The sequence below is a fragment of the Astyanax mexicanus genome, chromosome 16 (genome assembly GCF_023375975.1).
Source record: "Astyanax mexicanus isolate ESR-SI-001 chromosome 16, AstMex3_surface, whole genome shotgun sequence".
Lineage (NCBI taxonomy): Eukaryota > Metazoa > Chordata > Actinopteri > Characiformes > Acestrorhamphidae > Astyanax > Astyanax mexicanus.
Window position 1 is genome coordinate 36,238,171 of NC_064423.1, and position 15,525 is coordinate 36,253,695.

A 15,525-nucleotide genomic window follows, 5' to 3' on the forward strand; every position below is an offset into this window, starting at 1 on the left:
TAATACTTGGGCTTTATGTATACACTTAAACTATATATACAGAAATACAACATTACCTCAGACTTAAATTGAGCATAAAATAAATGTTTAGGCTAAACACATTTTTTTGTTTGTAAGAAAAATATAAAAATAAAACTACTATATGATTATGTTTAATAAAAATGAAGTATAAATTACAGACTTGTCTTCTAGTTTTCACAAATTAGACAGCATGAAACAAGGTATCAGAATAAAGCCAAAAATGCACAAATAACATTTAAATTAGGATATCAATTTATTGCAATTTATTAGATGGAGGACACTTTCTGTTTACTCACACATACAATCACTGTCCCTGTCCATATATAAATGAAAAATTGGAAATATATTATTCACAGCATTACAGGTAAGCAGACTTGGCAACCACTCTCTAGGACACTGAAAACTGGAAAAATGACAACAGTGTTACAAGAGTGACATCTAGGGGATATCTGCACACATACACACCCCAAGCCAGACACGTCAAACTGGGTTATAAACTGTATGGGGTCAGAGTCACGCAGAAATTAGAATTTATGTTTGAACATTTTTATGAACTCATTATTTATTACTATCATTAGATTATAAAAAAGCTTCTGTGAATCCAACCTTAGGTCAGGAGTCTGATACACAGGGTATCTGCAGGTATGGGGAAATCAAATCATTTTAATATTAATCAGAGACCAAATTAAGAAATTTTTGCAATTACAAAATGACAAAAGTTTACAGACTATACGGTAAGCTTTTCTGACTAACTATTGTTTCAAACAAAGAAATGGAACATTTCATACACTGTAAAAAATAGAATAGGGTTCAGTGCAAAATTAGGGATATTTAACCCCCATATCTACAGTTCAGTCTACGTTAGCTACATGTAAGTACTCAACATACCTGAAAATACGGTAGCGCCCCTCGGAGCCATAATAATTAGTTCTGTTAAGTTTAAGAGTAAACTTCTTTTTTTTAGATAAACTAATTTTAAAAAGGGACATACAATATCTTTTTTACACAAGTTAGAACAGATCTATGGGATATGCAAAGCATGTTCATGAAGTTCTTTGCACAAAATCAGTCTCACATAAAGATAAATATCTCACCTGCTCTATTCTTACCAATTTCTGTCCCTTTCAGAATGAGCCGTTTAAGGGCTCTGTCACACTTAACTGCACAATAGAAGCACAAAATACATTATTTGAATATACTTACATCTCCCTCATCTGCTGACTTGCCACGGACGGTAGGTACAGATCCCACCCTCAGACGAAGTCTGCTGGCTGATTCTGCTGTGTTCTCTTTGAGGTTCTCATCCAGCAGAACAAAATGGTGTTTCTTCATCTAATCTAGTGGGTGGGGCTCTAGTGGGGGTGGTGTCAGGGTGGGTCTATGCAGGTTTCCTTATTGTGACGTCACAATAAGGGAGCATAAAAATGGCTCATAGAAGCGAATGATTGAGTTTTGCATAATAGACTTTTTAGAACCTGCAGATACCCTGGTCACAGGTGATCTAAGCCGTCTCTAAATTTTTCCTTTTAACTTTTTATGGAAAGACGTCCTAAAACCTATTTTTTGAGATTTTATCTCAACATGATCATCAATACATATGAAACCCAGAAGCCAGTGTATAATCGTAAATAAATAAAATGGCAATATTTGTGTGGAAGTCACAGTAAAGCACTGTTAAAAGTTTTCTATAATGAATCTTTACCCCCCAAATCAGTTTCAGACATGGAATCATAGCGGAAATACATAATACACAATAAACACATCTGTTAAAAGCCTCTCAGTAATTGAAATACATGGCAAAGTGAAAAAATTAAAACAGAATATGATCCATTTTTGAGAGTTGAGAGAAAACAGTTTTGATTATTCAAGCCAATTAAAAACTGTCACACTGCACACTGTAATACAACAGGTCTGCTGAATGTCATCTGTTAAATATAAAAGATAGGTAACTAATTTAAAAAAGGATAGTTAATAAAATTAATAGAAATAAAGAAATACAGCATCTCTGCTGAAACAGGAAACAGGGATGTGTAGACAGAAATGTGTAGATTTGTATTAGAATTGTAAACATTTATCACATTATATAAAAGAATGATTTTTACACAAAATTATTTGGATTGTTCTTCTTCTCCTGCCAGAATCTCTCCCTCACTTCCAGCTCTTTGTCCGTGACCGCCGCCGCGCCCCAGTTAGTCATTTTCTGGGGACCTTTACTGCCTGAAAACGGTAGAAATATCATCTTTTAAGTTTAAAACATCTAACTAGGGCTGCATGATACTGAAAAATAACTAATATTGTGTTTATTGTATTGTTCTTATATAAATATTCATTATGAATGTTTATTTTATTATAATATTTATTTATTGTGGATAAAATTAGTTTAGTGTTTTTGTAGTTTTATTCTATGTGTGAGTCTAATCTTACCTGGCTGAATGAGCCGAATAAGCCCCTCATGCTGAGCGACTTTATCCTTCCAGCTCTTCGTCCTGCTAGTTGCCTGCTCCAGTTTCTTTGTAACAGCCTGTGATGATATTTATTACATTACTCTAAATTATTATGACAATGTTCACATCATAAATGTATTCGCTAGACATTATATACATAGTATTAATACACAGTAATTAACATAATATTGTATGTAATTTATATTACTGAAATGATGGGAATAACTGCTCTTTGACCACAAGGTGGAGACAACAACAAAATATCAAATAATAGTTCAGCGTCATTGCGCTACTTTTATTGATTTAAGCTAGATTTTATTCATTTTTATTCATTTATGTGATTATGTTATGTTATATTAAGGTATGATGTTATACCACGTGCCTAGTCTAAATTATAATTGTGTATATTAGTATCAGCATCAGCAAATAAGGTTCTGGAAAAAAAAATAAGAAACTACTTAAAAATTATGAGTTTCTTTGACTTTACCAAATTGAAAACCGAATTGAAAACAAATTGAATATAATTAAGGGAAAGACTGATGATCACAAGTCCTTAAACCAAGCTTGATTTTTTTTGCACCAGGGGTAGCGTAAAGTTATCCAAAAGCAGTGTGTAAGACTGGTAGAGGAGAACATGATGCCAAGATGCATGAAAACTGTGATTAAAAACCAGGGTTATTCCACCATATATTGATTTCTAAACTTTATGAAAATTAACTTGTTTTCTTTGCATTATTTGAGGTCTGAAAACTATTTATTTCAGTCATTTCTCATTTTCTGCAAATATGCTATATAATATTATAAATGACAATATATAGGTTATAGAACAAAACAACAATGTTCATTTTACTCAAACATATAGCTATAAACACATAGTTTAAATATATAGCTGTGCCTCAAATGTAACTCGGACGAGGAGGCAGGATGCAAATGCAAGTCTGATTTATTTTTCATTGTAGCAAAAGAAACAAAGAAAAAAACACTAGGGACTAACTATAAAGAAAAAGGTTACTGAAACAAACACTATACACCAGGGGCCTCATGTACTAAAGGTGCGTACGCACAAAAACATTGCGTACGCCATATTTCACGCTCACGGTCTGATTTACTAAATTTGACTTGAACGTGTGAAAGTGCGTTCCCCCACGGAAGTTTTGTTTTGGGCGTACGCCTTTTTTTTGTGCGTATGTATTGTGTTTTTGTCATTTGGCGACACTTAGAGGCGATGCATTGAAATTACAACTATTAAGATATCCTTTATGCACACATTGAAGTAAGCATTATTGGGTAAAATAAAGTAAATTAATCAGACAGTTTCATTGTCTTACAGAAATAATCGTTTAACGTGTTTCCACTTAGCCTAGATCAGGTTTGCGCTGGAGTTGTTGGAGATGCAGCGTTGGCATTACTGGAAAATACTGCTAATGGCCGAATTCATTGAGCGCGCATTTTCCGTGACCATTATGTTTTTTTGGCCCATGATGATGACTGGCTTATAAGCAGTTTTAGATTTCCAAGAGCATAAGAAAACAAGCTAAGTGTGTGACGTGTCTTTTTGGTAGGCAACTCATTTAAAGCATTTAAATGAAAGCATTTATCTTAGAATAATAAAACTTAAAACATGGGTAATTATACGCTATGCGTATATAATATTATTATTATTATTATTATTATTATTATTATTAATAATAATAATAATAATAATAATAATAATAATAATAATAATAATAATAATAATATTAATAATAATAATAATAATAATAATAATATAACATTATACTCTGCGTAATTGAGGGAGGAGTCGTGGCAAGTGTGATGCTTTCGTGCATTTGCGCTTGATTTCAAGTTGATTGTGATGTACTAAGAGGAAGTACGTGGGATTCTGCCTACGCACGGTTTGATAAATCCGGATTTTTTTGTGCGTACGGAACTTTTCAGATCTGAGCGTACGGAACATTTTAGTAGGAAGTCCACGCAAGTCTTAGTACATGAGGCCCCAGAAGATAAGATAAAAGACTGAAACAAAGAAACAAACTACATAAAGCAAACCTGGAAAACAGAAGACAAAAAACACAGCAGGTCTGAGGCTAAACAAAACATTTAAACACGATCTGGACAGATCAACAGGACACGGTCAAACAAAAAGCGCGACAGAGAACAAAGGATTTATACACAGGCACACACTAGGGACACCTGTGGAGGTAATGAGGGGGCGGAGTTACAAATGAGACAGGAGGGGTTACAGATGACAAGGCGGGGCTAAGACGGGGACAGGACCAAAACACAACACTAGCACATGGCTGGGGAACATGACAGGTAAACAAAAGAGGACAGAGGACAGGAGCAGGAAGGAACCAAAAAAGGAAAGACACTGGACAGACACAGGCTAAGGTGTGACATCAAATTACACACTGCTCCCTAAAGAGTGAAATTACTAATTTAAAATCTAAATGTTGCATTACTATATATCTATAATGTAGCATTATATATATATAGCAAGAAAATAGGGGAAGATAATAATTCCTGCATATAACATACTGAGTCATGCATAAAGCTCAACCAGGATGTATTATTATTATTATCTCAACTCACAACAACAACAACAACCACAACAAATTGCTACTGGTTTGACAAGGATCCAGAAGCACAGCATAACACTGTGTTCAGGGTCAACTGCCAAGCATTCAGACCTACAGAGAAAATGTGCCCATACTGTTACAAGTTGCTCTAAGAACAAACAAAAAACACTCCTTAGTCTGGGCTCACTTCCTTTAACCATATAAAAAAAACAACCAACCACAGCACACTACCTTAGAACAATACTAGCACACAATCACTTAGACTTCAGGGTTGTGTGAGCAAAACACAGCAAACCCTACAATCTGATACTGGCTCAAAATGGATCCAGAAGCAAAGCATAACACTATGGTTATGCTCCATTGCCTCAACTACCATGTGCTCAGACCTACACATATGTGTGACAAATTACTACAAGAATAGTGAGGAAAAAACTACACCCACATACAGCCAATCTCTTTTTCCATATTCTAAATACTCGTTGCATTGCAAGCTCTTCACATGGGTAATCAGATACGAACCTGCAACAGTGTTTTGCTGAATCAAGCCCACGACACCTCCGGAAGGCTCAATATTGAACCTACCTCCGACAACTCCATCACAACTGACTTCAGAACACAACCTCTAAATCCGAATTTAGCCAGCAATCTTGTGGCAGACTTTGTTGCAAAACCACTAGCACATACAGTACAGGCCAAAAGTTTGGACACACCTTCTCTTTTTCAATGTGTTTTCTTTATTTTTATGACTATTTACATTGTAGATTCTCACTGAAGGCATCAAAACTATGAATAAACACATGTGGAGTTTTTTGTACTTAACAAAAATGAGCTGAACCTCCACAGCCACCAGACCTGAACCCAATCCAGATGGTTTGGGGTGAGCTGGAGCACAGAGTGAAGAAGGCAAAGGAGCAACAACTCCTTCCTTCAAGACTGTTGGAAAATCATTTCAGGTGGCCACCTCTTGAAGCTCATTTAGAGAATGATGCCAAGAGTGTGCAAAGCAGTAATCAGAGCAAAGGGTGGCTATTTTGAAGAAACTAGAATATATATATATATTGTTATTTCACCTTTTTTTTAAGTACATAAAACTCCACATGTGTTCATTCATAGTTTTGATGCCTTCAGTGAGAATCTACAATGTAAATAGTCATGTAAATAAAGAAAACGTATTGGAAAAGAGAGAATGTGTGTCCAAACTTTTGGCCTATACTGTACCTCTACCAGTCTAGTATACAGCTCTGGAAAAAAATAAGAGACCACTTAAAACGATACATTTCTTTGATTTTACCAAATTAAAAACCTCTGGAATATAATCAAGAGGAAGATGGATGATCACAAACCATCAAACCAAACTGAACTGCTTGAATTTTTGCACCAGGAGTAAAGCAGCATAAAGTTATCCAAAAGCAGTGTGTAAGACTGGTGGAGGAGAACATGCCAAAATGCACAAATCTGTGATTAAAAATGAGGATTATTCTACCAAATATTGATTTCTGCACTCTTAAAACTTTATGAATATGAACTTGTTTTCTTTGCATTATTTGAGGTCTGAAAGCTCTCCATCTTTTTGTTTTTTTTTACAGCCATTTCTCATTTTCTGCAAATAAATGCAAATAAATGAAGCGGTCTCTTATTTTTTTTCAAGAGCTGTATGCTTGCCACCCATGCTTTCTCACCTCAATCAGCGAGTCTGCACACTTCAACCTTTTTCTTTTCATATGCTCCATCTACTTCTTTTTTAAACGGAACAGTTAGCTTATAAAATACACTATCCGTTTGCTTTAAGAGTACGCCACCATTTCTGGTCTCAAGTTCGTAACTGCACTGCACTCTGGGACCTGTAGTTTACTGCCTACATCTACTAACAACTACCCATCTCATGCGTCAGCCCAGTTACAGACACATTTTTAACACTGTGCTTGTTCTCCATTATGCTGTCCCTCACGCACAAATCTAATTACCCTGTTAACTAAACTAATAAAAGGCATATGATTAACTTCTAACCACTTCTTCTCAAGTACTAGAACTAGTATTAGTATTTCAATTTATTCATAAAAGCAGATGTATGGACTTTGGATGGATGTTTTAAATTTAGCTCCTTCAACCACAGACGCAGCTCCTCTTCTTTGAAATATGGCAACACTTTCATTTTTCTGAGTTGTGTTGGTAACTCTGCTGTTTAGGTGAATTCCTTTCTTCTTCCAACTAAGGTGACACCCAATAACCCCTTACCAAAGACTGTAAAAAAGATGGACGCCGTGTCACCATTCCCATTCATTTAATGAAAATGAAGCTAAAATCTTCCGCCATGTTTGTGCTCCTGAAACCTGAGTCTGCGCAGTAGAGACCAGAGGAGGGAGAAAGACTGTGGAGAGACAGCCTACTCATTTAAATAACCCCGCCCCTCAGGGCTGCCTCGAGGTCACAGGCTGCAGAGCAAAGCAGAGCAGAGCTGACGGTCTGTTATTGGTTCCGCCCATAACCAGCCCTTTTACAATAACCACACCTTTTTGAATAGAGCTGAATAATGTTTTAAAAAACAAATTCTGTGGGGATATAAAAATTTGACAGTATAAGCAGCTAGCTGTTGCATTTAAATAATGAAGGTAGAATTACAGTATAGTGGAAAAAAAACATGATTGAAAGTTGTCTGTTTTGCCATTGAACCCTTTGGGGATGGGTGGGTATACACAGCTTTCTGCAACCGAACAGCAGGGGGCGCCCGACCTGTGGTGGCTTCACTTTTGAGAGACTATGCTCTATCCAGCTATACACAGTCTATGCCCCTGACTAAGCATATTATACTACTCATTCTGCACGTGTGTCATCACTTTGGTATGCTGTATATATGCTGTACAAATGCTGTGCATTGGTATGCGGATGAGAAATATGACTAAAGAACTCATATCTCAATATGGTTCATATTCAATATAATACAATATAATGCTAATAAAGTTTTAAATAAGGTTTTTTTAATGTATCTGAATTTATTTGTAGCACCAAGGATAAAGCATCCTGTATATTTAAATAGTAAAAATCTAACAGTGTTTCTGAATCTGTTACTTTCTTGTATTAAGATATTATTGACCAGCCCTGGTGTGTGTGTGTGTGTGTGTGTGTGTTTTCACTGACCTCATACTGCTGCAGTGCTCCTTGTCTCTGTAGTTCAAGGTTCTCCAGCTGATCCATGGCGGCCTGCAGGGCGCGCTCCTGCTCCAGCCTCTGCTTCTCCAGCTCTGCTTTCTCCAGCTGGGTCTGGGACATGGCGCTCTGCTGCTGCAGGTGAATCTGCTCCAACTCAGCTCGCTTACTGACCTCATCCTCCAGCAGCCTGGGACAACACACACACACACACACACACACACACAAACTGACTAATGCAGCATTTTAAAAATATGTTTTTCTTATCTTTTAATGAACACATTTAGCTAATGCACTGCAAAAAAAAAACAAATCTGGGCAAGTAAAATTTTCGATTTTTAAGGCAATAGATCTAATAGATCTTTTCTAATAAGACTTTTTTTTTTCTTATTAAGCATTGTAAGTTGCTATTAGACTATTTCGCTTATTTTTGGAATAATGATCTAATTCAGTCTAGCTTAGAATTGTCATCTTAGTTTATGTAATTTAAACTAAAAAAATAAGCAAAAAAAAGTCATCAATCAAGTTATTCTAATTCTTGTTTCCAAATTTAAAGCAAAAAATCTGAGATTTCTGCTTGATTTAAGTCTTACTTTACTTATTTTGAGACTTTGTGAATACTTTTTTAAAGAAATCCTACCAAGAAAAATTTGCTTACCCCATTGGCAGAGTTTTTTGCTTAATATAAGCATATATGTGTAAATTTACATATATTTTGTCTAGTTTTCACCAATGGATGTTTTTGCTGTGTGGGTGCTAAGTTGCTCCCATTGATGTGCAAATGGACAAGGGTTGATATTAACGAATGCTCTTGTTGCTGAATGCAATCAAATTCTTACAACAATGCCTCAAAATCCAGCAAAAAAGCAGTAGGTTTCATTATGAATGGAGAGGGTACCTGGCCTGCAGTTTGCGCAGGGCCTCCTCGTCCTGCCTGGACTGCCTCTCCTCCTCTAGCGCCTCCTCCAGGCGGCGGTACATGTCCTCCAGCTCCTGTGTTCGCTGCAGATACTGCTCCAGCTCACTGGACTTCTGAGCCACCTGCTCCTCCATCTGCATTCGCACCTGATAAACACACACACACACACAAATGTAAGACATCTAAACACTTAGGGGTCTATCGTACATAGCGCGCAAGGTACGTTGCAATGCTCATTTTCACGTCTTGCGCCTGTGCTGTTAAAGTAGCATTAGAGTTTCGGTGCGGAAATACAGGTGCATCACTGACTGATTAAAACCTTGACAACAGTCAACGATCAGCCGCAGAATCTTATTTTAGCCTTGCAGGAGAGCCATGCACGAGGCATGTATACATCCTCACTCGTTACACACACTGCAGAGCACAAACCCAACTTTTACATCAACAATAAACAGAATAAAGAATAAAATAAAATTGCTGTTCCCTTAAATTATCTACTGGTGCTCCTTCACAGCGTGAACGAGCAGGTCAGTATCCTCTGCTGAGCACTGCACTGTTAAAATATTGTTATTTATTGTTATAAAATATTGTTAATATATTGGTTTATTTCACTTAATGCCCAAAACACACCCATGATTAATCAAGACAATTAATTCAGGCCTTTTGTGTGTTTTAAGCCACGCAAGGCATATTTTTTGCATCCTCACGATACCAAAGACACACCAAAATGCTCTAAATCCAGCTGCACGATACGCAATTGACCTGTGCACTATAGATCAGTAAAAAGGGTCCCCTAATCTCTCCTAATCCTAATGTTTCAGATCAGATCCAAGATTTCCCTTGTTCTGTCTGATAGTTTCCTCAACCTATACTGTAAAACACAGCAAGTAAACAGGAGAAAAAGCTTGATCAAGATTTTGTAAGGCATAGTTACCATCTTCTCTCTCTCCAGGTCCATTCTGTACCGGTTCTGCAGATCTGCCTGAGTCCGAATTCTCCTTTGCTCCTCCATTACAGCCCTCGCAGCCGCCTCCTCCAGGTTCTGAAACACACCAGAGACACACACACTTAATCCAAAGCCAAATGTTATAACATTGCTCAAATGTGTTACCCCAGGTATAACCAAAGGCCTTTAGAAAAAATATTTCTGTCTTGTATTTAAAGACTACATTTTGCAGAACTTCAACAGTATTTAAAGGAATTCTGTAAAATGTATAAAAATTCTGCTTATCCAAATACAAATTAATTTTCAATTAAGGCTCAACACTTATTGTTATCCTATTGTAAATGTGTTAAATAAAGCATATAGTGTATTAGATATAGACACACCTTAGGTCTTCCGTCTCACATATACGTACATAACTTACATACACCAGCTCCATATCATAGTAATTATTCTGACCCTGATTACCTGATCTACCGCAAAGCTATGCAGGATATTTTTAGAACGTGGTTCTGGTACAGCTGAGGTGTCTGTTGAGGACGAGCGTGTAGAACCTGATTGTCTGGCTGTGCTACCAGCAGCCTTCACACAGGAGGAAACACAAAACCAAAGTGAAAGGTCTCTCCAAACAGTTCAGGGAGACAAAAGGGAAGTAGCGAATGCACCGAAACAGCCACGACTGGCCTAACTCTGACGAGTTCAGAGCTCGCAGGTGTACGCGCTTTGCATGGGTGGGATTTATTTTCTCCTATCACCTAGATAAGTTTCAAAAATATACATTTATCAGACTGTACCCTCCTCTGGTTATTCGCTGGAATTAACCTCTGCAGCTGTGAAGGCACTGCAGCGTGACAGCAGTCAGTAAAGCGTGATAATAAGGCCTGACCCTGGAGGCATTTGGGAAGTTAGTAGGGCCTCTGCATAAGACCAGAACTGATGCTTCAGAAAGTCGCGCTGTCACAAAAGCTCTGAGCCAAACTGAAACTTGGTGGGTGAAATAAAATAGAATGTAAAGAGGAAGTGCTGGCTGTGAGAGAGATTTACAGGGAAAACAGTTTATCAGAAAGGGAGGAAGAACAAAAAAATGTGGGCCACTTCATAGTAATAACAAATTTAGCATTTTAAAAAGAACATATTATACATGTTTATAAAACTTTTTGCACGAAAATCTCTCTCTCACATAAAAAGATATCACCAGCTTGACTCTTGCCCGTTTCAGTCCCTTCTAGAACGAGCCATTCAAGGGCTCTGTCACCACTTTTATGCAAACAAGCTGTTGCTGGCCACACATTATTTGCGCTTCTATCACCCCATCTGCTTACTTGCCACAGACAGTAGGTACAGATCCCTCCCTCAGAAGACGTCTGCAGGCAAATCCTGCTGTGTACTGTCCAAAGTTCTTAACAAAATTAACTAAAATAGCATTTCTTCAACTGATCTAATGGGTAGGGCTATGAAGGGGATGGACAGGTAATGGTTCTATGCAGGTTTCCTTATTGTGATGTCAAAATAAGGGAGCATTCAAACGGCTCATAGAAGCATATAGTTCCTGACACCACTTTTCAACTCTTTCAGCTGATTCACGGAAAAGAATGGATGGATTTTTTTGAGACCCAAGTGGAAATACAAAAGCATGCAAAAATTGAGAAACAAAATTAAAGTCATTATTCATACCAAAGCTCTCCGCAACAGTAACAGTGTTTTAATATATAACTAGCCATATATCCTTATATATCAGTGCCTTAAAGGTTTTGAACCTTTTTAGAATTTTCAGTATTTCTGCAAAAATTGAGCCTAAATTGGAGTCCTAAAAGTAGATGCAACATTAGCCTTGCTCATTTATTCATTAAGGAAAATGATCCAATTTTACAGATCCTGTGAGTGGAAAATAGTATGCGAAAATTTGCTTTCAGAATCTGGTATAACCCCTCATGTCCATTAACTACAGCTCAACATTATTTTGGTAAATGGTACCAACATTAATGGTCACTGTTGATTAGTCCTTCAGCTCCTTCCCCAACATTCATTCAACATTAAGGTCAGGATTTTGACCTGGCCCCATTCCAAAACATTCACTGCTAACCATTCTTTGTTAGTATGACTTACGTACTTGCTTAGGGTCATTGTCTTATTGCATGATCCACATTCTTTTGAGATTTAGCTAATAGAAAGATGTTGTTACGTTTTTACTTCAGGTGTTCAGAATTCATTGTTCCTTCAATGATGGTGGGTGTCAAATTATGATACTAAATAGGGTTTTTATGCTGGTTTTATGCAATGATTTCCTTTTTTTCTAAATATAGCACATAGCTTCTCATTTCAGTCTCATTCTTCCATAAAACATGGTTTTAATAGCCTTCTAGCCCAGCTTGATTGTCCATATGAGCTGAAATTCTGTGGTAAAGCCATGAACATTAACATTGGCCAATGTAAGAGAGGCCTTCAGTTGCTTAGAAGTTACCTCGGGTTGCTTTGTGACCTTGCTGACTATTACAAATCTTGCTCTTAGCATGATCTTGGCTGGTCAACAATTCCTGGGGAGGGTAATAGTGGTCTTGAATTTCCTCCATTTGACTGTGGATTATTAAATCTAAAGTTTTGCATACTTTTGCCACTTACAGATTTGTTATTTTAATAAGTAAATGAATGGGCAAGTCATTTGTAATACGTTTGTGTCGGTCGGTCGGTCGGTCGGTCTTTGCACCTTCCCCCGTTGTCTGTCACGTCACGTTATTGCTTTCTCCACGTTTCTTATTTACTCGCTCTTGTTTATTGTTATTCACGTTATTTCTAGTCACGTTAATTTCCTTTTTGTTTCTTTGTTTATTTTGTATATATTTACGTGTTTATCCTCTGTATATATTCCCTAACCTTGTTTTGTTCTATTCTGTTTAGCTTAGCTCAGTGTTGGTTTTCCCTGTTTGTTTATGTACCTATTTATATTCGTTATTCCCCTGTTTGTTTATTTGTTTATTTGTTATTTATTAAAAGTCTGGTCTTACCCGCATATAAATCCGCCTCCCGTCTCATCCCCGCGTTACAGTTTGTATCTATAGTTTAATTTCTTTCTTTAGTTCTTCTTTCAGTATTGACAATTTGATTTCGATTTCATCTCGTGTATATTTACCCATAAATATGGAAAAACAGAAATGAACCAGGCCGCAGTATTTACCTTCCTCATAGCCTCCAGTTGGACCTGCTTGTTTTCATTGGCCAGCTGCAGCTCCTTCATCCTGCCCTCCATCTGCTTCTGCTCTGCCTGCAGTCGACTACGCAGCTCCCTGCGTCGCTGCCGGGCCTCGCGGTGCGGGGCGGACATGCCTCGCCTCAGCCGGTTAATGCAGTCCTGGATCACTAGAACATACAAATTTATTATTAGATAACAAGTTGTTTGGTCCATATGAGGTATGTTTGAAGTATCAACAATGAGGCATTTAACCCCTAGAGCAACTAGCTGCATGGTCAAATTTCCAAATGCCAAATTTCTTGCCAGCCTTTTTAGTTTAAATAATTATATTTAAATTATTTTTAAAAAATTAGAAAAACAAATATAGCAAAAAAAAAGCAAAAAATAGCAAGAGGCAGAATTGAACATGCTCCATATTCTTCTACAACTTCCCTCGTACGTTTTACAATACAGTTGCAAGAGGCAGGGTCTTTCTTGTAAAATCATCATGCAGCTTTGTTACACTGTTTTAATGGTGTGACCAAAATGCTACAAAGATGCTGTTTTTTTATATAAAGCTCTGAAAAAAATAACAGACCACCTAAAAATTACAAGTTTCTTTGATTTTACCAAATTGAAAATATTATCAAGAGGAAGATGGATGATCACAAGCCATCAAACAAAGCTGAAATGCTTAAATTTTTGCACCAGGAGTAAAGCAGCATAAAGTTATCCAAAAGCAGTGTGCAAAACTGGTGGAGGAGAACATGGCAAGATGCATGAAAAAAACTGTGATTAAAAACCAGGGTTATTCCACCAAATATTGATTTCTGAACTCTTAAAACTTAATGAATATGAACTTGTTTTCTTTGCATTGATTGATTGATAAACACCAGAAAATCCCACATGCCAAAAGTTATGGTATAGCATTATGAAGCTAGTAAACAGATCATGAAGTGATCATGTTTCTTCATGGGACAGCTTGAGAACACCCATAACTGGATAAGTTGTGAGGTGTTGTCTTGTGAGTGAAAGTGAACAGATAGTTGCAGTAAGGCCTGATGATAAGTGTCAGATGGATGGAACATTTCATTTTCATTCAAGTTACCATGTGTGTAGTAGAATATGTCAAAAATGGCTAATGTCCGTGCCCGGACCATTGCCCATTCCCACCACTTTCCTAGGGTCGTGTTGGGCTCAAGAAAACGGTCTGTGACGTAGGCGACTGTTTTTTTTCATGCTATTTTTATTTTATATAAAGATGTGATGTAATAATCACTATATAGCAAAGTAACAAATCAAACTGTGTTTTAAATAAAAAGGTTTCACAAGTTAGAATGTTACAATCACATGTGAGCTTCTCTACTTGCCCAGCATTATGCACTTGACTTGCAGTGCATAGCTTTCTTGCTGTTTTTTTTTGTTTGTTTTTGCACCCAAACTATAAGCTCAATATAAAAAACTTAGTTTGTTTAGAAAGTATTTTCCATTCTTAAATCATGTTAAATTAGATTAGATTAGAGGAAACTCATTCAGAAATTATTCTTGTAGCCTAATTTACTGATGGCTTGTGGATCATTGTTCGCATTGTTTGTGTTTTTTCTTTAGGAGATCTGATCTTAATAAACATTTTTCTTAAATAATAGGTCTATGCTTCTTCAGTGTTTCAATGTTAATTAACATCATTCTGAACAGATTTTACTCATTTAAACAGACTGAAAATGTTTTTTAAAAGCTCAGTTTTTCCCCTCTACTTACTTAAATTGGGCTCATAAAGTCAGTTTATGGGGCAGGTCAGGTCAGGTCGGGCTTGGGCAAAAGGTGCGCGGGCTTGGGCCGGGTCGGGCTGGATTTTTTTTGCCCAATCTAAACTCTAAAGAAGGCATTATCATCCACAGTGGATAGTGCACAGTAGGGGTTATGATTGTGACTGGTGGTGTCTGGCTAGAATTATCTGGATGAATAGAAAGGTGACTCTAGCAAAAATCCAGATACCTGTCCCATGACATTTGGCATGTCAGTGTATATCAGCGGTTTTATATGATGCTGGGAGATGTATTTATGATGCTACCTTGGATCCACTCCTGCCGTTTCTTCTTGTCGGGAGCGCTGATCTCCAGACTTTTTTCTTGGGTTTTGATGATGAACAGGTTTTTCTTCCCTTCTTTTTCTGGTAAAGACTGAGACACAGAGAAACATGTGTTACTTAGATCAGGGGTCCTCAACCTTTTCCACCTCACACCCCACCTGCTCATAACAAGACATGCATATGTACAGGACATACAGAGGATTGAAATTGCATTACTCTT

The 15,525-nt window shown here is 37.1% G+C and overlaps 1 protein-coding gene across 1 annotated transcript in view; it reads right to left on the reverse strand.

Moving 5' to 3' along the window:
- Positions 1-261: 261 nt before the first annotated feature.
- The window catches only part of swap70a (switching B cell complex subunit SWAP70a), a 33,822-nt gene continuing 18,558 nt past the window's right edge, over positions 262-15,525 (reverse strand). The window contains exons 6-12 of the mRNA XM_049465866.1: positions 15,288-15,396; positions 13,223-13,404; positions 10,042-10,149; positions 9,087-9,253; positions 8,180-8,378; positions 2,446-2,542; positions 262-2,238 (exon numbers count right to left, since the gene is read on the reverse strand). Of these exons, the coding sequence (XP_049321823.1) occupies positions 2,120-2,238; positions 2,446-2,542; positions 8,180-8,378; positions 9,087-9,253; positions 10,042-10,149; positions 13,223-13,404; positions 15,288-15,396 (981 nt within the window). The 3' untranslated portion in view covers positions 262-2,119. The remainder of the gene's footprint in view (positions 2,239-2,445; positions 2,543-8,179; positions 8,379-9,086; positions 9,254-10,041; positions 10,150-13,222; positions 13,405-15,287; positions 15,397-15,525) is intronic.